Source organism: Calidris pugnax, unplaced genomic scaffold (assembly GCF_001431845.1).
Source record: "Calidris pugnax isolate Ruff unplaced genomic scaffold, ASM143184v1 scaffold36, whole genome shotgun sequence".
NCBI classification, from domain to species: domain Eukaryota; kingdom Metazoa; phylum Chordata; class Aves; order Charadriiformes; family Scolopacidae; genus Calidris; species Calidris pugnax.
In genome coordinates, this window is record NW_015090825.1 from 490,546 (window position 1) to 511,074 (window position 20,529).

Here is a 20,529-nt window from a genome sequence, read left to right on the forward strand (position 1 = left end):
AGTCCCAAGATTAGGTATTCCAGAAGGCAGCAGGAGAAAACACCTCAGAATTGAGCTATACAGCTGGGGCAACTTGCATATAGTCAGGTAGCTACGTGAGGTGAGGGAATGCATAGGGCATTGGTACCTGGTGCTTGGTACCTGGTGACAGATTATGGAACTTCCAGAACAGATATTCCCATGGAACTTCCACAACAGATATTCCCATAGACTAGAAGCAATGACAGGGCTTCTCATGACTTTGCACAAGCTATTTATGACTCATTTAGTCAGTATCTTACTCAAGAACCCTGGGCATCAAGGCACCTCAACATATCTCATTTACCACTTTTCCTCTGTGATTTTGTTTCTCTCCAGGTTCCTCCTGCTACTTCTGACCCCCTGGCATTCATTTCCTTCTCTGCCACAGGAGCCACAGTCAACTTAGCTGAGAGAAGATCAGTGGCAATTCAGAATGTGGATAATACTGTCTTCATCCAGACGGACAAACCCATCTACAAACCAGGGCAAAAAGGTGCTGATTAGTTTGAGTCAGCTAGTGAACTGGGGAGCTGAGTGCAAGGGTAACAAGAATGACATGGACTTCCTCTTGTGGAGGAAAAGACCGTCAACTGCGACGGCCATGAGCAATCCTTCAGACAATGTACAATCTTTATCAGAGTTTGGGGTCATCAAAAGTCAGAGAAAATTAGAGACAATTCACAAAATTGCAACGAATGAGTAGAGTTCATCTGCTTTTACTGAGTTGATTGCATTTACAGGATCTTGAGTTCTGCCAGGTTTACTGAAGTCAGTCACATAAAGTGTCTTTAAAAAATGCAGAAAATAAAAGGTTAAAAGGTTAAGCTTGGAATTAATAAAAGTCGTATAAAAATAAAGTAAGCGTGTCAATTCCTGTCAACAGCTCCTTGTACTTAACTGCTAATCTAATTCACAGTGCGGATTCCATCATGATATTTAAATGACAGTACTAGATGTGGTATAGTTAGTTATCTCTTTAGTATAATTATACTTCAGTGCTGACAGGGTTTACACTTAGAATAAAGACAAATTCTTCCTTGTCTTTGATTTTTTCTTTGAATTGGTTTGTATAAACAGCTTTTGAGGAAATGCTCTAAAGAACTGAGTCCTTTAAGAAGAAATTAAGGCGGTACAGACTATTTGTTTTTACTTTAGAGGTTACTTTAGTCCCAGTGGTTCTGAATTGAAGATATTTCAGCTGACAAGTTTGTTTTGGTTTTCTTTTTCACTAGCTAAGATAATTAATTTCCTTTCTAGTTCCCTGAAGATCCCTTAGTTCTCCCTAGAAGTCTGGGCAAACCTTTTATCAGTTGTATCTTGAAAGTGACTTACCAGTCCTGAAGTGAATGATCCTTTTTTTGTCCTACGTCTTTTTCAGTGATGTTTCGTGTGGTCACTTTGGACAGCCAGTTCAGACCTGTTCAGGAGACAGTAAGTATGAGTGATAGTCAAGATTTTGCAAGGACCCTCTCAGGGTACCTATTCGCTGAGACTCTTTCACTTAGAAATTGAATAAAAAGGGCCTGAGACAGACCTCCTGGTATTTTTGAAGAACTGCTGTAATTCCTTAACTTTACACTCTATCCCTTCCCTGCCTTTATAAAGGACAAAGGGTCTGAAAGCACTCCTGGAAATCTCTCACAGTGCTCAGATTTTGTAGGCACTTCATTCCACTTGCCCCAGATATATAGAAAGAGACTGGTGGGTTTTCTTATACAAAAGATAAATTCACCAACAGTTATCCCCTTAAAATTATCTTTTTAATTACAGACACGAGTTTCAAATTGTTTCCTTGATGCAGTCTTCTGGATCTAGAGAAAGATGTTCTCAGCCTTATACATGTTCTAGTATTTTTCAAGCTCCGCAGTTAATGTCTTGATGTTTTGACCATTTTTTTATTTTTCTTTTTTTTCTCTTTTTTTTCCTCTTCCAGTATCCCCAAATCGTCGTTGAGGTAAGAGATGCAACACGTCATTAAAGCACAAGTTGCTTTGGAAAGGCTATGTATGCTTCATCATTACCCATAGTCTCAGTAGCTGAGGGAGACTCACCCTAGACACACTGTCTAAAGCCAATGGACTTGAGGATGATCAATAGCAGTACCCATTATGGAACGCTGGAGGAGAAGAAATCAGCAGAAATGGAGATGTTAGTCAGAGATGGCATGGGGTTGTTGCTGTGTCTTTTGTTAGGATTCAAACAAGAGTGTTCAGTCTAGTCTTACTTTGGTAGGGCTACAGTAAATGGGCTGGTGAACTAGCCTTACTCTCATACAGGCATAAGAATAGCAACTTTCTGGAATGTCATGGTCTGCTGGCGAACAGGCTAACAATGAGTCAGTCTTCTACCGCATTTCACGTCACTAGATCTCAAAACACCTTCTAAGGGAGGCCAGCATAATATTCCCATTTGACAGAAGGAGAAGTTGAGTAAGACAGACTTATGCTAGAAATGCATAACCTACTGATAAGCAAACTGAGTCCCAATCATGTACTACTCCTCACTCATCTGCTCATCTGGCAGTGTAGCTGATTTCCAGTTAAATTTAGGCTTGTTTAATGCACAAATGCATCTGGAAAATTAATCGAAAGTCAGAGTACATGTCATCAGCCCAAACTCACATTGACACTGTGATGCACTTAGTCAATATGCCAAGGTATAAAACTTTAAAGAAGGCAAGGAGACAAGAAACAGCATCATAAATGTTTTGGTACGTCTTTTTCTCCCATTCTCCAGGATCCAGAGCAAAACAAAATCTTCCAGTGGCTGGATGTAGCATCTACGCATGGAATTGTCCAGCTTTCCTTTCCACTTATCCCAGAGCCTATTCTGGGGTCCTACCACATCACTGTGGAGAAGAAGTCAGGTGAAAAAGAGTACCAGTACTTCACAGTGCAGGAATATGGTAAGTAAAGGCTGTGAACTGCCTTGCATGAGCAACGGGGCTGGCTCTGCCAAAGTCAGATAGGAGCTGCTAGGACAGAGCTTAAGTGCTTTGAATTCTCCACTTCATGCCTGAGAAAGAAAGACATGGAGAGAGCTGAGTGGAGAAAGTGAAGGCAAGCAGGTCAAAAAGAAGCGCTGAGAAAGGCAGCAGTATTCATTAATTAAATTAGGAGTCTAATCCTTCTCTGGGCTTGGTACAAAATCACTGTGTGATTGTTGGCTCCACATCCTGTCACTCAGGCCTTACCTTCTCATTCTGTTCAGAGGCAAAATGATGATCAGGTCTACCCTTTTTTATGGAGGTCATCACTGCATGAGAGCACTAGGCTAAAATATGCAGTGGAAATCTGAAGATATTTTCTATCAGACCAGTTAAATAATAGGTATCATTGGATCCAGAGCAAAACAAAATCTTCCAGTGGCTGGATGTAGCATCTACGCATGGAATTGTCCAGCTTTCCTTTCCACTTATCCCAGAGCCTATTCTGGGGTCCTACCACATCACTGTGGAGAAGAAGTCAGGTGAAAAAGAGTACCAGTACTTCACAGTGCAGGAATATGGTAAGTAAAGGCTGTGAACTGCCTTGCATGAGCAACGGGGCTGGCTCTGCCAAAGTCAGATAGGATAGGGCAGAGCTTAAGTGCTTTGAATTCTCCACTTCATGCTTGAGAAAGAAAGACATGGAGAGAGCTGAGTGGAGAAAGTGAAGGCAAGCAGGTAAAAAAGAAGCGCTGAGAAAGGCAGCAGTATTCATTGATTAAATTAGGATTCTAATCCTTCTCTGGGCTTGGTACAAAATCACTGTCTGATTGTGGGCTCCACATCCTGTCACTCAGGCCTTACGTTCTCCTTCTGTTCAGAGGCAAAATGATGATCAGGTCTACCCTTTTTTATGGAGGTCATCACTGCATGAGAGCACTAGGCTAAAATATGCAGTAGAAATCTGAAGATATTTTCTATCAGACCGGTTAAATAATAGGTATCATTTTGTTACTGGGGGAGGCTGGATAGCCAGTGGAAGCATAGCTTGGAAAAAAATCTACCCTTTTTTATGGAGGTCATCACTGCATGAGAGCACTAGGCTAAAATATGCAGTAGAAATCTGAAGATATTTTCTATCAGACCGGTTAAATAATAGGTATCATTTTGTTACTGGGGGAGGCTGGATAGCCAGTGGAAGCATAGCTTGGAAAAAAATGGGTAATGGAGACACCAAGAGCCCTCATAGTGATCTCCTTACTCTCTGGAATAGACCATATCAAGGGATTTGCTAAATTTCTTTTGATTTTCCAAGTTTTCCCATTATTTTTTTTTCCTTAGTAGTCCCCAGAAAAGGCCTGGATAACTCCCAGTTGTCTGGTTTCTTTGTAAGAGCAATAAAGGATCTTTCCTGCTTACCCTCCAGAGGTCTTTCATACCTTCTAGTCTCCTGTGTACATGTAATGGGTAATGGAGACACCAAGAGCCCTCATAGTGATCTCCTTACTCTCTGGAATAGACCATATCAAGGGATTTGCTAAATTTCTTTTGATTTTCCAAGTTTTCCCATTATTTTTTTTTCCTTAGTAGTCCCCAGAAAAGGCCTGGATAACTCCCAGTTGTCTGGTTTCTTTGTAAGAGAAATAAAGGAACTTTCCTGCTTACCCTTCAGAAGTTTTTCATACCTTCTAGTCTCCTGTGTACATGTGCATGAGAAAAAAGCATTTTTCCAGCTATGTTGTCATTATTGCTGATGACCTGGGCCAAAAGATAAGCTACAAAGAGGGAGTGACAGTGAAATGTTTGATTTTACTATTGCACTTAATCGTTGCTTTTCTCCTCCAATGGGGCTGCATTGCCTAATAACTTCTGCTCTTCAGGGCTTAACTAGTTGGAGACATCAGCATTACTCCCACCTTTCTCTTGAAGAAAGTGTACAGCCAATTAAAGTGATCTATCACAGTTCTTACTGTGGCTGTTATTATTAGTAGGTATTATTGCATTTTAAAGAAGTTATTCATCTCACTGTGGCTGTTATAATTATTATTAGTAGAATTATTATTATTGCATTTTAAAGAAGTTATTCATCTGTGCATGAGAAAAAAGCATTTTTCCAGCTATGTTGTCATTATTGCTGATGACCTGGGCTAAAAGATAAGCTGCAAAGAGGGAGTGACAGTGAAATGTTTGATTTTACTATTGCACTTAATCGTTGCTTTTCTCCTCCAATGGGGCTGCATTGCCTAATAACTTCTGCTCTTCAGGGCTTAACTAGTTGGAGACATCAGCATTACTCCCACCTTTCTCTTGAAGAAAGTGTACAGCCAATTAAAGTGATCTATCACAGTTCTTACTGTGGCTGTTATTATTAGTAGGTATTATTGCATTTTAAAGAAGTTATTCATCTTACCACTAAAGGTTATTTTTTCTCTGATAATATCCTGCAGCCAGCTCCTTAAGTAGACTTTTCTTTGAACTATTTCCTCTCCCTCATTGAAAATGCCTTTGCCAACTGTTTTTTTTACTGTCTTACACACACAACCCTGCCTGTGGCATGCAACTACTCATCAGTCTTGAAAATGCCTTTGCCAACTGTTTTTCTTACTGTCTTACACACACACCCCCCTGCCTGTGGCATGCAACTACTCATCAGTCATATCCACATTGCATTCCTAGTGCTGCCAAAATTTGAAGTGACAACCAGTGTGCCAAGAAGGATCTCCTTCTTTGATGAAGAAGTCAGGGTGAACGTTTGTGCTTCGTAAGTATCAGAGCTGAGGGCAACGCATTTGTGCACAGGAAACATGAGATAGAGGATGGTGTGCCAGGCTGGGAAGCAGGGACCCTGATGCTGATTCAGAGTATGGGTTAGAGCAATTCCTTCAGCGACGACTTCCATGACATGAAATATGATAACTGCCCTCCTCCCACATAGCAGAATTAGAACTGGGAGAGTCTAGACCTACCCGCTAGCTGTTGTTTTTTATTATTACAGAAAAGGAGAGAAATAGTACAGAGAAAGAGCCCATCATTAAGATTGCTGGTTGTGACACTGCCAAAGGGCAAGGTGGCATGAGCCAAAGGGGTGAATAGGGATCTTTCTGCAATACCTCTTGCTTTGCATAAGGCACTAACGAAAAAAGGCAAGCACTGGGGAATGATATCCCAGCCCCGAGGCCATCACCACTTTCCAGATTCAGACCTTGAAGGATGACTACATCAAGACAATGTTAAAGCAGGCTTTTTTAACAAGATGCCAGAAACAGACTAAAAATAGTTGAAGGGAATTCCGGTCAGGCTAACTGGTCCTGATTCCCAGCTGCTCTTCTGTCTATACTCTAGGCAGCCCTGAGGGGTTTAGAGTTGCAGGTTTTGTGTTAAGTCTGCATAACTGGGTCCTTGTGTCTCTTCCTCTCCTAGGTACACTTACGGCCAACCAGTGCAAGGGAATGCCCAAATCAATGTGTGTCAGCAGCACTTTTATCGTCCACAATGTGAGCAAAAGCAGAAAGAAAGCTGCAAAGCCGTCACCGGACTGGTATGATACATCCCCATCAGCTTCACTACCCAACATGTAGCACAGTGTTTGGTGGCCTCATTCAGTTCCTGGGGAACACCAGACAATCTTAGAGGCATGTTATTTTCTCACTATCTCAAGCAATGCTGAAAGACTATGTAGGTCGTTTTTACCAATGACCTTATCAGGAGACTTTGGGTTTTCCCTCAGAAAATGTCAGGAGGAGGGAAGCTTATGAAACTATAAATTTGTGATCATTCCTAAAACATTAGAGCTTTGTTCTTACCAAGTGTAACCAGCAGATCTGTACTTGGAGTCTTTGAGGATACTTAATGTTAAGCTAATGATTAATTTCTCCACTAGATCAGACTCAAAGTACTATGGTTATAGAGCTCAGGTATCATGCAGAATGGTTTTGAGAAGGGATGTGAACATAGAAAGGACTAGCAGGAATGAGGAGAGAAGTTTCCAGGTGCAAGGATACTGAAACACTCAGCTGTGAAGGGAGCCATGGAGTGAGAAATGTAAGGTAGGAGGGAAGCGAGTAGAAAATGGGAGCTGAAGATGTGATCAGGGGCATGAAGCTCTTCAGATTCAGTGATTTTCCAAACCTTGAGAAAAATGGGCTTCTCACTTCGTGGTTTTTTTTTTCAGCTGGGGAAAGATGGCTGCTTCAACACTGTCATCTCCATCAAAACACTCCAGCTCTACCGCAGCTATGCCAGAATGTATACCAGCCTCAACGTAGAAAGCACCGTCACTGAAAATGGGACAGGTAACACCAAGTGGAGGCTGGGGTAGCTGATTAAAGCTAATAGGTGGTACTTTCTGAGAGGAATCTCCTGGATCCTGACCGGTGCAGCAAATAAGCAACAATCACTATTTCCTTAATGTAGCTGTCCCTCCAGGACATCACTCCTCTGCATAGCTTTTCAAAAGAAGCGTTTTTTCTGCCCATATCTGATTTCTGGTTCCTCCCCTTTATACTGGGTGTGTCTCACAGGTATCCAGATGAAAAGCCATGACTATGTTGCAGTCAACGAAGAAAATGACAGAGTGATGTTCAAGAATATGGATAGCTATTACAAGAGGGGAATTCCTTACTATGGTGAGGTGGGTACCTGAAGCAATACATTTAGCTGAAAACTCCCGAGGTCCAGCATGTTGATTTCTGCATCACCCCATTTATGACTGTGCCCTAACTCTGTGCTGACAACTCCCCGTGATAATGCGGCATAACAGTGACTACTGCATAGTTCTCTCATTAATTTCGATGCTCCTGGAGAAAATAAGAAAATCATACCTGGAGTGTTAGGGTGTCTCTTCTGCCATAGTTAGGGAACGCCTAAAAGGTGGGCAAGTGAGAGGTCATATGATGCCATGGGCAGAGTGATTAACTTCACTCATAAGAGAGAAGTAGTGAAATATTTATTAAGGTGAAACAGTGATTTAACAAAATTAGTAGTGAATGCGACAGTGTTTTACAAGATTTGATGTCAAGACCCACTCTATTATTTACTGCATAGAGGACAGGGTCAGACAGAGCTATTGTTGACAGCTCTGTCAACAGACTCCTGTTGAGTCACAAGGTCCAGAAAGGACCCCTTTGCTTTCTGAACTCCTTCTCAGAGAGGAGTCTGGGTGTGGCTGGATCCAATCCTAGTCCCAGACTTGGTCAACAGTTTATGTCTAAAGGATTATATATGTGCAATCAATCCTTTAGATTACTTAGCTAAGATTTCAAAGTTTAACATGCTATTAGTCACTTACCAAGAATCTGTTGCAGCAAGGAGTGTCTCAACCTTGAGGAGTAGAACCTTAAGCAAGCGTCCTCACTCAAGGGGAGATCCTGGTGTATAGCCGCTGCCATATAGGAGAGCTCAAAGGGCTCTGGGGCGACTCTGGGGCTGTCCACTATTTCTAGAGTAAGATAATTGATCTGTAGCCATATTCTCATGGGAACAAAATATCTAGGTCCCCACTCCAGACAGTAATTTGGCTGTGTTCCCAGCCATCCCCCAAAGTCCAGGTGCAACTTATCACCACTGATGTTGTGATGGCCATGATGGCCATGGCCTGATCAGGAGCCAGGTGAGGGTGACGAGGAAGAGGAGGAAAAACAGGGAGAGCACACTGCCATATATGAGTGTAGAAGAGTCACTTGCAAGAAACTATTTCAGCAACAGCTGTGCCTAAAGTGATCGGGAGCCAGGTGAGGGTGGGGAGGAAGAGGAGGAAAAACAGGGAGAGCACACTGCCATATATGAGTGTAGAAGAGTCACTTGCAAGAAACTATTTCAGCAACAGCTGTGCCTAAATTGAAGGTAGAATTTACCCTGCACTGCATCACACAGTCCCAGGGATATTTACCTGAAGCAGTGTAGGTGTTGAAGTACATTCCCACTTCTTAGCAACCTGCATGTGCAGGATAAACCTAGATGCAGCAAGGAGGATGAGCTGTACAGCATCATTGTGATATACAATGGAGACAGAGGGCATGCACAGATGCTGAGAAGCTGGGAGGTGTTGCTGAGCTCCACAGGTTACCTGTGAAGTCATCTGATTGCTTTAGGTTTTTTAATCCATGCTCTCCAAAGAGTATGAGCTCTGGAGACCCTCTGTTTCTATTTGTTTAGGAAGGGAGAGCATGAGGTAAGAATTTAAACCATCATCTCTCCCTCAGTAGTCTTTAACATATGTAATGGCCCACTGAACTAATGTTCACTAAAGGGAACCAGAGGATTAATCATTAAAAGAATCTTTTATATGAGATCATTTATATAAACAATTCCTTCTCCCTCTTCTCCCTCTCCCTCTGTCCTTGCACTGACAGTAATTGCCTGCCTTTGCCTGTCACAGAACTCCTGCTCCTTCAAAATTTTGAGGCATGATTGCCTCTTAAATACGTTTCATTCTTGATTTCTACTTCCTGCAATTGTCCTCAGTGTTTAAGTGAACATCTTCTGGTGAGCAGAGCATTTCTTGTTCTTTTAGTTGTGTTTTTTTTTTCTTACTGAATCCCTTGGGTATGTTGTTTTTTTTTTTCTTACTGAATCCCTTGGGTATTCTTTATGTTCAGATCTCTGTGACAAGTGTGGATGGCAAGCCCGTTGCTAATAGGACTGTCCTGCTGGAGCTCAATGAAAAATACCTGGCCAACTATACCACTGACGAGAGCGGCATTGCTGCTTTTTCCATTGACACGTCCAACTTCTTTGATCCCAATTTTAAGTTGAGAGTAAGTAAACACAGACTTCAGTCTAATTCCTGAAAAAATACTTAATTGGAGAGAGGGACTAGAAGCAATTGGTGGGTGCTGGGAGAATTGTTTCAGATGAAGAAAGTAGGCAGTCGGTCCACCAGCACCTACAATCTGTGTGAGACTAATATGAGAAATCACCAGTGCCTGAGAAGTGTCAGACTGTACCCCAGGGTTGTTTTGGCTGTAGTGAGCTTCAACACCCCCTACTTTTCCCTCCGCTCAGCAGCCCTTGCTGCAGCCATCTTCTTTCCCTTTATTCTGTGTGCTAGAGGACCTCCCTCACAGATGGCCCTGCCTTCTGCACCCAGCCTGGATGCACACCAGCCTCTTTCCCTGCTGATGCCTTCTTCCCTGCATTTCTGCTGGCAGAGACTCATGCCAGTTACCATCCCATAGTCTTCTCGTGTTATCATGCGTTTTCTCTGGTGTGATGGGAAGAGCTGAGAAAAAGAAGGCTGTTTGAGAACAATGCCATTCTAACTCACAAAAAGTCCTAGTAGTTTATACAACCTGTCCCAAGCCTGCAAGAATCTGAAATAACTTCCCTACCACAATGTGCCATAGGTGTCTGGATACATTAAGGTGCCCAGAAGGCCATCTGCCTTCTGGTGAACCAGGTTTTTTTCACACCAGCCCTTGCTCTTAGCTTAAACAACCCCACAAAATCAGGTTCCCAACAGAATTTTTTTGAAGGAAGATGTCTTTGCCTTTCACCTGCCTGACATATTCTTATTTTCCACTTTGTTGATTCCCCCCATGTATGACACTTCTTCTGCTTCATAGGCCAGGCCAGCACCAGATGACTGTGAAGACTTCTTCATCTGGAGAAATGATAATGAGCCTCAAGTCTTATTCTTTGTCCGGCGTTTCTACTCACGGACCAACAGCTTTGTGAAAATCGAGCCACTGAAGGAGAAGCTCAGCTGTGACCAGCAGCAAATGATCAATGTTCACTATGTGTTGAACAGAGAGGGCTACAGGAATGCCAGCCACACAAATTTCTACTATGTTGTAAGTACCACCTTGACTCCTAAAACATCTCTTTTCCTTAACCTTCTTTTGAACACCCTGTAAGGGAGAGATTAGGCAGTGGCTACAGATCACAGCTGGACATGATAGCCTCTGAAGTCTCTCAGAACACTACTCAAAATCAATGATTTCATGGGGGAAAGGAGGAGGTGCTTTGGATCCTGTCTTACTAGTTTTTTCTATGCCCAGGTGATGACTAAAGGAAAAATCATTCTCAGTGGCCAGAAGCAAGTCAGCATCTCTAGTGGTAAGTTACAGATCGTATTACTACTGATCCTTCAGGGCATTGTTCTGAGCACCAGAGTATTAGTAAGTTTTGTAAGAAGGAAAGCAAGCAGAGAACAGCAGCTAAATCAGGTTCTAGTTCTTAAACACCATAACTTGTCACCACTCATAGTATCATTTGCTTTTGCTGCAGCATCTAGCCAGATGACACATCATAATCAAATCTCTTTTTAGTTGAAAGATGAAAACATTGTTGTGACCAAACACAATGAATGTAACCTTCTTTTGTTTTATTTCTTGCCAAGGAATATTTACAGTTACTAATCTCCACATCTCAGGAAATTGGCCTACCTCCTCTGGTATAAGAGATTCTAGGTTTGAGACCCAAAGGCAATGTTGTGCTCTTCTCATAGCAGTCACGCACAGATTTCCCTGTCCAACTTATACTCAGCTCAGACCCCTCTCTGCAAAGCATCTTGCTCTCAGCATCCTCCAGTTTGTATATGTTGTCTTACTTTAAGGGACGTTTAGATGCGGTACTTAGGGATACGGTGTAGGGGAGGACTTTGTAGAGTAGGGTAGATGGTTGGACTCAATGATCCCAAGGGTCTCTTCCAACCTGAATGATTCTATAATTCTATGATGGCAGCTGTTCCTCAGCCTCTGAGACATGAATCTTCCAATATTCAACTTCCCTGTTTTTAAAAGGCTCTAGTAGGTTATGGATAAATATGTGATCCTTCCACCAAAGCTGAGGTTTGTCTAATCTCATTTGTTGACTTCTCATCCCCCATTCCATATTCCTTCCACAGCTCCCAGAGGTACATTCTCCATCACACTGACTGTCACCGAGAAGCTTGGCCCCAGCGCCAGACTGTTGCTCTACACTGTGCATCCTCATGGGGAGATAGTGGCTGACAGCTCTTGGATACGCAGCGATGTATGCTTCAAAAACAAGGTGAAAACCTTTGCTTTCTTATTAAGGGCTGTATCAGCTGTCTCTTTGCTGAGAGAACAGTTAGGGAATGACTTCATCAAGAGTTGTGCACTCGGGATGGCTTTTAGGAATGGAAGATGTGCCTGGTAACATGAGGTGCTGTCCCAGGAATTGACACATATGCTCAGACTCAGACTAAGTTTTCAATGGTGTGGGGAGAGGGAGGTGACTAGGGGATTGTAGAGGTTGTGAATTTTCACAGAACAGGGATTCAGAAGGACCATCTAGTGATAAGAGCTGTGCCGCAGAGAGAACAGAGTGAGTACTGATGAAAGGTGAGATTTAGATCTATGTGCCAAGCTGATTCTTCTAAATTTTGTGTGGTTGTCTTGGATTTATTCATTTCCAGCTCCAGCTCGAGTTTTCTGAGAAGCAAGGTCTCCCAGGCTCTAAAGTCAGTCTCCACCTTGAAGCTGCTGCCAACTCCTACTGTGCCCTGCGAGCTGTAGATCAGAGTGTTCTTCTTCTTCGGCCTGAGCGAGAGTTAACTGCTGAGAGCGTAAGCCACATCCCCAGCCCTGTGTTCTGTTGACCTAGGGACCTCCAGACTGGCATTCCAGTTCCTGCCTGTAATCCCTCTTTTTATTTTTCCCTTGGAAACAGACCTCTCAGTGATTAAACAAAGGTCTATGGCGGTTTTACACTTCAAAGACAGAAACTGATAGCAGAACATTTACTTTTGGCAACCAAGGCAGTGTAAGACATAGCCCAGGAAAATACCTAATGTAAATCCTTGAAAGCATGGTTCCTTCCTGGGGAGTGATTATGTCAAAATTTCCTTTTATGACTCAAATACACCTTAGGCCCGAAACAAAAGCTATAGATGTCAGCTAGTATCTTGACGGACTCCAGTGTCCTCTTTGCATAACTCAAGAGCAGATGCCTGTGCTTTTTGCTCAAGTTCACCTCACAAAGTCATTGCAGGTCAGAAGGAGGACGGTAGAGCCCAATCCTTCTTGTGTATCACCCGCCAAGTTGCTTATTGGTCTCTAGGGGAGGCATCAGTAGTCAAACCCAACACAGTCTATAGGATTGCTCAGGGATGACCATAAGATTTGAATATATGTGATTTTGCACCTGCCTGGGACCTTTCTTGTGTTTACACTAGTTGTTCTCACCTCCTAGGTGTACTACCGACTTCGTGTGAGCGATTTATACGGCTACTACTACAATGGGCTCAACCTGGAAGAATACAAGTTGGAGGCGTGTATCCCAGTTAAAACCGCCTTTTTTGATGGCTTGTACTATGAGCCCGTGAATGTCAGTCGTGATGGTGATGTCTACGGCATTTTCAAGGTATGTACTCTGTGTGGTTCTTTCAGTGGGAGGTATTCCAGAAGAATTCACACACTTTCTTGGGTGGTGATTCTTACTGCTAAGAGAAGGCAGCTGATGCCTGGAACTGCCTAAAGTCTCCTATCACCCAGTTTCTGCCTTCTTATCCCCATCTCTTACTCAGGAAGACTGAAAATCCCTACTAGGTATATTCGCTGTGATCCTGCCATGCTTCAGTGGACATTTCTGAAGCAGGAGCATGGCCGTGGCTCATGACCTCAGGCATTCCTAGTAAAGGTCTGAGTCTGTGATGCAGGCCGCTTGGTTCCTGATACGCTTGCCTCTGCTCCCCTCTGGCTCCCATGGCCTAAGACCTAAGATAAGCCCCATCCTTACTGTTCTTCACAGAACACCAGGTGTCACTGCTACATAAGAAAGACATATAGGTTGGAGAGAAAAAGTTGTGACGTGCAGGGCTGAAAGGGTAGGATGGGATGGGAGGAGAGAGATGAGGCAGGAGAAGTTGGCTAGTGCATGCCCTGAGTGACATTATTGATCCTTTCACATTTAGGATATGGGCCTGAAGGTTTTCACCAACTCTGTGCTACGGAAGCCAGTTCTGTGCAACGAAGACAGATCAGATACGGAAGATTACCCTGGATATTTTGAGCATGGTGTTGCCCATGGCGTCGGCTTTAGCCCAGGTAAAGAAGGTTCATCCTATATCTCCAGTCCCAGTTTACCTGGTCTTCAAAACTGTTGCCTGTATAAAATAATAGCCAATATGTTGAAGGGTTTTTTGGGGGGAGTAGGACTACATGTCTCACTTTGCTTTAGCAATCTCTGACACTCCTTGCAGTAGAGTCAATTCTGCCTCTCTTAGGTACAGGTTGCATATAAAAAAGACAGGGAATACTGGGATGCTACTTTCATAAACTGGTATGAGTTCTTCAGGGTTTTTTGGGTCAGAACCTTTCATCAAATCACAATTAAATTAAATATTTAAAAGTAAATGCCAGTGCAGAAAAATAGTGGCAATTCCCAATGTCAAGAATTCATGCAACACTTAGCATACTTAGCACTTATTCTCCAAAGCCTCTATGGATCAGTAAGACTTATGATTATCTTTCTCAATGTCAGATTGCTCAGCAAAACAGCAAAAGTAGCAGTCATAGGGAAAGGGAAATTGCTATTCAACACAAGGAAAAAGTTCTTTCTCATGAAAGTTGTGCTACACTAGAAGAGGTTCTCCTGGAGGTTTTGGGCTCTCCATCACTACAGGTTTTCAAAACTGAGCTGGATGAGACCCTTGAGCAACATGATCTGACTTTGAAGTTAGTTCTACTTCAAGGAGATTGGACTAAACTCCAGAGCTTCCTCCCAACCTAGATATTTTTCAATGATTCTGTGATTTTAAGTCCAGCAAAATAAGAAAGTACTGTTATTTCTGTGACACAACTAGGAAATCTGAGGTGCCTCCATGCTAAATGAGTTGTTGGACATCACAAGTGAGTCCATGGCAAAACTGGAAAGAGGAACCTTGGTTCCTAATATCAGTCCTGTAGTTTGACTATATGAACAAAAGTAGTTTTCCAATGGACTGGATATTCAGCTCCAGTTTTAACTATTGAACAGGGTTAAAATGATTGAGTTCCCAGGGATGTTTTTAAAGCATTTTCAGCCTTGGTGACAATGCTGGCTACTGTTGCCCATTTGCAAATCAAAGAGAGCTAGTGGTAGAGGACGGGGAACATGCCTTTTTATCTGGATGATTATACTTTTCAATATGAAATGAAGTGAAATGTCTTGTGAAATAGCTAAATACTCTAGTATTTTCCCATGGAAAAGGAAAAAGAGAATAGATAAGAAATTATTTCTTCCCATACCCCATATTTGTTAGAATTTTCATTTTTCATGGGAAAAAGAATGGAAAAGTGCTCAAGCAGAATACTTAGTGTTCTTTATGGTATTAAGCACATCTGACTGCACATTTAGATACTTCTGGCCTGACCTCTCTAATACTGTACTTTACCTGTACACAATCTTCTAGATGAGTCAAGGATTATTGGTGGGGGTGGTATTAACACTGTTCGGAAATTCTTCCCTGAGACCTGGATTTGGGATCTCGTTCATACCGAGTGAGTATTGTCATCTTCACTTCTGACCCTCTGTGTGGACTTTTGAGTTGATAAATGTTGCTGAAATGAATTCTGGGAAGAAGCCAAGGAGCTTTGTAGACGTGAGTCTCCTTTTCCCATCTTGCTCAATGACTGTTGAGCTACCACATTGTCAAACCTACTTCAACTGTGAATTACAGCTGTTCTGTGCTCTGCTCACCACCCCCATCCCTCCCTATCCTTCTCATGGGGAGAAAGAATAAGGGCTTTTCTTAAGCATTTGTTTAGGAGAGAGAAGGAGCAAAACTTGTTATTTTTTCATCACATTTTTAATTCAGCAGCAAACTCAGGTTATTTTGGTTTTCTCTCCAGGCTATCCCAGCATCTGCAATGAGAATATCTCCATCTTAAGTATGGACCCAGGGGTGTTCTAGAGCATTCATCCAAATTTATTGGTTCTAATCTGTATGTTTGGGCATTATGGTATTTAAACAAATGGTATTTCTAAATTTAAAAAGTTGAGCTTTTTAGCATGTAGTTCACCAGCATCTTCATCTTTACTTCCAGCTTTACAACATTTTTTTTAAATATGGAGAGGTATCTTGCAGAAAGTGAGGTGAAAACAGAAGTACTAACTCAAGCAGGGAGCCTATTCTGTAATTTGTCTTGAAAACGCCAAAGATAATTTCTCACTCTGTTTTTCTTATTTTCCTCAGTTCCAATGGAGAGGTGAATGCCTTTTACACCATTCCTGACACCATCACAGAATGGAAAGCCAGTGCTTTCTGTGTGCAGGATGATGCTGGGTTTGGCATCTCCTCACCTGTTTCACTGGTAGCATTCCAACCATTCTTTGTGGATCTCACCTTACCATACTCTGTCATTCGAGGGGAAAAATTTAATTTAATAGCCAATGTCTTCAATTACCTCAACGAGTGCATCCAGGTATATCAAGTTCCCTTTTACTTCGTATACGGTTTGTCTATTTCCCCCAGATCCCAGCCTTCTCCTGCATAATGCATCAGAAATACAGAAATAAGTGTTTAACTCTTTATCCTGACACATTATCCCCTCACCCTTTCTCCCTACATTCATGTCTGTGTCACAACATTAGGAAAAAGTGGCTGATGATCACTGTGGCTGGTCCACAGATCCTTATCCCTGCATAATTAGTTCTTCTTTTTGCTTCTGAGCAAAAACACAATATATACTGAGCATGTTGTGTGTACGGTAACTCATAAGAAGACTTGACACCTTGGTATACTTCTGTCAAAACCAGACACTAACTTTAGTGGCCTACTTCATTTGTCATCTTGCTCCTCTTTTCTTTGTCTCAGGTCAGTGCCGTACTGGCAAAGTCGAGTGACTACAAGGCAAAAATCCTTTCACCAGGGGGCAACACAGCAAGCCTGTGTGCCAATGAAAGAAAAACATATATTTGGGCTGTTAGCCCCCGCAAACTCGGTAAGTTTGTCTTTTCATCACCTTGATATATCCCTTTTTGATCTTTTTACCTTTGCCACTCCCACCCTTAAAGGTAGTATCAAAAATCCACAGGCAGGCATTTCTGGACAGCTTCACTAATTGCTCCACAAATTTAGTATTTGTCCTCTGCTAAAGTTTCCTTAGCTCCACTGAAGGAGCAGTGAATTTTTCTGGTGTTTTATCTCTTCTGATTTTCGGTAGTCCACTTCCTGTCCGTTTGAGGAAGAGCTCTTCCCTTGCCACATTATGTATGAAATACCAGCTGGCAGTTTTGCACCTGACAACTGTATTCAGCAAGCGTAAAAATTGCTAATAATTTTGGACAGGCTTCTCAACAGGCAAAGAGGACATTGCTCCTCCTCTATTTTACAGCTGTGTTATTTCACACTGCCTTCAAGTCAACACTGTCTTTTAAAATAAGCAGTTGCAACAGCTTGCAAGTGTAAGCGCCCCAAAAGCTGAAGTACAGAATACTTTTCATTAGCCAAGATTCTTCTTGAAATACAGATGGTTGTTTCTAAAACCCTATAGTCAGTATGACCAATTTCCTTCAAACTCACTGAGAAAGATGCAAAGATATAGTGAGAGAAAAACTGGATATGCAGTGAAATAATATTGCAGAAGGAGATTAATAATTAATAATATTGAAGGAGAGAGGCAGCAGAGCTATAACTATTGCAGCACTGCCCTAGGCCAGAGAAAACCCAGCACAGGACTAAGAAGAGGTGGAAGCTGGTAGTGAGTACTGTCAGTTTTTTGGCCAGTATCATTCCCATTTCATTCCTCATGCTGGGGCTCCAGGCAACCACTCGTTGCCACCAGGGAACAGATGTGGAGCCTTCATGAAGTTTGTTTTTACTGAGGTGGCTTCAGAGAGAATACATTTCTCAGCAGCCCATCAGCCTAGAAAAGGCAGTGAAAAACAGGAGTAACTGTAGACACTGAAGATAACTTTATTTTCTTGGGCTTTCCAGGTGAGGTGAAATTCACGATTACTGCTGAGGCCAAAGTGAATACCAGAGGCACAGGAAACAGCACATCCCTGGGAGAGGAGACAATTCACAGGGACACCCTGATTCAAACCCTGCTTGTTGAGGTATGGAAAGAAATCTGCAAGCACTTTCTGCTTTGAGGAAACTGCAATTTCCACAAAGTGGGTTAGAAACAGACAGTGTGAGGAGGCAAGGCAGGTGACACAAATGGAGCTGTGTACAGTAGGCTTCTCCACATGATAAATGAGAGTGTAAATCACAACAATCAGTGGCATCCACTGTCTCCTTCCTGGGGCTACAAGCACAGGTGCTCTGACACCCCACGGATGTCAGTAGAGATGTAGCCAGAAGATAGAAGATTCCATGCCTTACCTATAAGTCCCTTTAGCCTGTGATTCTAATACTGTGGAGAGGGGTGGAGGGCAGGTATAAAAGGAAAAGGACTTCTCTTGAGCGCTATAAAGCAGTGGCCACATATGATTCGTTGGATAGAGTCCCTCTCAGAGGCTGGAAATGTCTATTTTATAACTGCTTTCTGAGAAGGAAAGTGCTCTGGACAGGGTGTTGGGTAAAAGAGAGAGGGAGCCACAGACCAAGAGGTATTTTAGTGGAGGTAGTGTAGGACTGGGTACGAGGGGTCCCACTGTCTGGAAAGCCACATCCACATACTGTTTTACACTGTTAAATTGTCACAGTTTCATGGTGATGTTCTACACTTTTCTTCCTCTTTCTGGCCATTTCCCTGCAATCAAACAGCCTGAAGGTGTTAAAAAGGAATTGACTCAGAGCTCCCTCATCTGTACGAAAGGTAAGGCAAGTTCATTCCTTCTTTCCAGGGAGTCAGTGGAACTGCTCCACTGTCTTGTGGGTTTTGTCCTGCAAAACCAGAGACCCTTCCAGGGAAGGAAAGAGGGTCTCAGGGTTAAGGTGCTGGGCTACAATTCAGGATTTTCAGAGATACCTCTGACTCATTGGGCATGTCTCTGAAGCATTTTCTTTACCGAGACTGCAGATCGTAACAGTCACTGTAGTAATGCTTACAAAGTGAACACTTCTGGAAAAAAAGATGATTTTAACAATTTTTGTTATTACGTTTTCTCATCAGGCAATATGATTTCTGAACCAGTGTCTCTCAGCCTGCCAAGAAATCTAGTGCAGGGATCAGCCAGAGCTTATTTTTCTGTCATTGGTAAGTTTAGTACTTAGAAACCAAAAGTAAATGGCATTTCTCTTGCGCTGCACCAAGTGTAACCATGTATACATGTGCAAAAATAATGTAAAGTTGAGAAAATATTTAATCTTCATTTTAGAGGAAGTGTTTTTGCAAAATGGTAGTGAAAGACAAAAGTTCTAAAACCAAAATTAAATGGCATTTCTCTTGCACTGCACCAAGTGTAACCATGTATATATGTGCAAAAGTAGTGTAAAATTGAGAAAATATTTAATCTTCATTTTAGAGGAACCAAAAGTAAATGGCATTTCTCTTGCGCTGCACCAAGTGTAACCATGTATACATGTGCAAAAATAATGTAAAGTTGAGAAAATATTTAATCTTCATTTTAGAGGAAATGTTTCCTATTTTGCAAAATGGTAGTGAAAGACAAAAGTTGCTCAGAATTCCCTCATATGAAAAGAGGACAAAGTAGTCAACATATTTCAACTTATATTACATTTCACATTATACTGCATTAGAATATCCTGTTCTGTATAGTAAAAGAGTTAATTCAACTGAAAAGTAAGATAAGGCAGACTTCTGTGACAAAAGGAATTATTTCTTGGAAAGAAGACTTCAGAACTTTGTTGACTGCATAATTTCAAATTTCTGCTTTCGCATAATAAAAACATTTGTTAGTCAATAAGTTCCTGCAGAATAAGACTTTCAGGTCCCAATCAACTCCACTAATCTTAAAGTCATTATTAAGACTTACAGTTGTCTTCAGTGAAAAATTTGTGAGGTTCTAAACTCAGAATGCTTTCTAAACAGTTGGTTTACATGCCTGGGTCAGTGTGAGCTGTGCTGATGCTGATACAGCCTCTGTAGCCCATCAGCATCATACCCCAAACATTGTACACACAACCCAGAAAGCTTGTTGTAAAGGACAGGGAAGTCCAAGTCTTCTAAGGGTTCATAAATATTTCTCAGAACCCATGACAGCCAGTAGTGGTGCTCAGTTTTTTCTCAAATTCTCAATTTCTCCCAGGTGTACAGCATCAAAATAAAAATGAAAAATGGGGACATTTCAGCCTTTCTCCTTAGCTGTGTCTTTGGTTACTGCTATTATTCTATATTGCTCATTGCCTTTGCATTCATAATAAGTTAATATATAGCACTGTATAATGCTGTGTAATAAAAACATTTTTGAACTGAACTGAACTTCTTATATCTTTCATTCTTCAGGAGACATTTTGGGTACAGCCCTGAGGAACATGGAGAACCTCCTCCATATGCCTTATGGCTGTGGAGAACAGAACATGGCCTTGTTCACACCCAACATCTATGCCCTGGATTATCTTAATAAAACTGGGCAGCTGACTGAAGAGATTAGAATCAAGGGCACTGGATATTTATCCACAGGTGAGAGGCTTTCAGATTCTTCCATTTAATATTGTGATTGTGTGCACTAAACTCTAAAGCTCTACGTGGTGGACACTGATCTCTGAATTCTAGCACTATGTTTATTGC

The 20,529-nt window shown here is 42.0% G+C and overlaps 1 protein-coding gene across 1 annotated transcript in view; it reads left to right on the plus strand.

The window, feature by feature from the left end:
• LOC106886877 (ovostatin-like) overlaps positions 1-20,529 on the plus strand; it is a 35,762-nt gene that overhangs the window by 2,495 nt on the left and 12,738 nt on the right. Inside the window, exons 3-24 of the mRNA XM_014940137.1 lie at positions 358-514; positions 1,400-1,452; positions 1,955-1,975; positions 2,758-2,926; positions 5,624-5,708; positions 6,368-6,485; positions 7,119-7,239; positions 7,468-7,577; positions 9,544-9,702; positions 10,510-10,737; positions 10,945-11,002; positions 11,793-11,938; positions 12,327-12,476; positions 13,103-13,273; positions 13,824-13,956; positions 15,303-15,390; positions 16,086-16,314; positions 16,707-16,833; positions 17,829-17,950; positions 18,603-18,654; positions 18,952-19,035; positions 20,245-20,421. Of these exons, the coding sequence (XP_014795623.1) occupies positions 358-514; positions 1,400-1,452; positions 1,955-1,975; positions 2,758-2,926; positions 5,624-5,708; positions 6,368-6,485; positions 7,119-7,239; positions 7,468-7,577; positions 9,544-9,702; positions 10,510-10,737; positions 10,945-11,002; positions 11,793-11,938; positions 12,327-12,476; positions 13,103-13,273; positions 13,824-13,956; positions 15,303-15,390; positions 16,086-16,314; positions 16,707-16,833; positions 17,829-17,950; positions 18,603-18,654; positions 18,952-19,035; positions 20,245-20,421 (2,758 nt within the window). The remainder of the gene's footprint in view (positions 1-357; positions 515-1,399; positions 1,453-1,954; positions 1,976-2,757; positions 2,927-5,623; positions 5,709-6,367; positions 6,486-7,118; positions 7,240-7,467; positions 7,578-9,543; positions 9,703-10,509; positions 10,738-10,944; positions 11,003-11,792; positions 11,939-12,326; positions 12,477-13,102; positions 13,274-13,823; positions 13,957-15,302; positions 15,391-16,085; positions 16,315-16,706; positions 16,834-17,828; positions 17,951-18,602; positions 18,655-18,951; positions 19,036-20,244; positions 20,422-20,529) is intronic.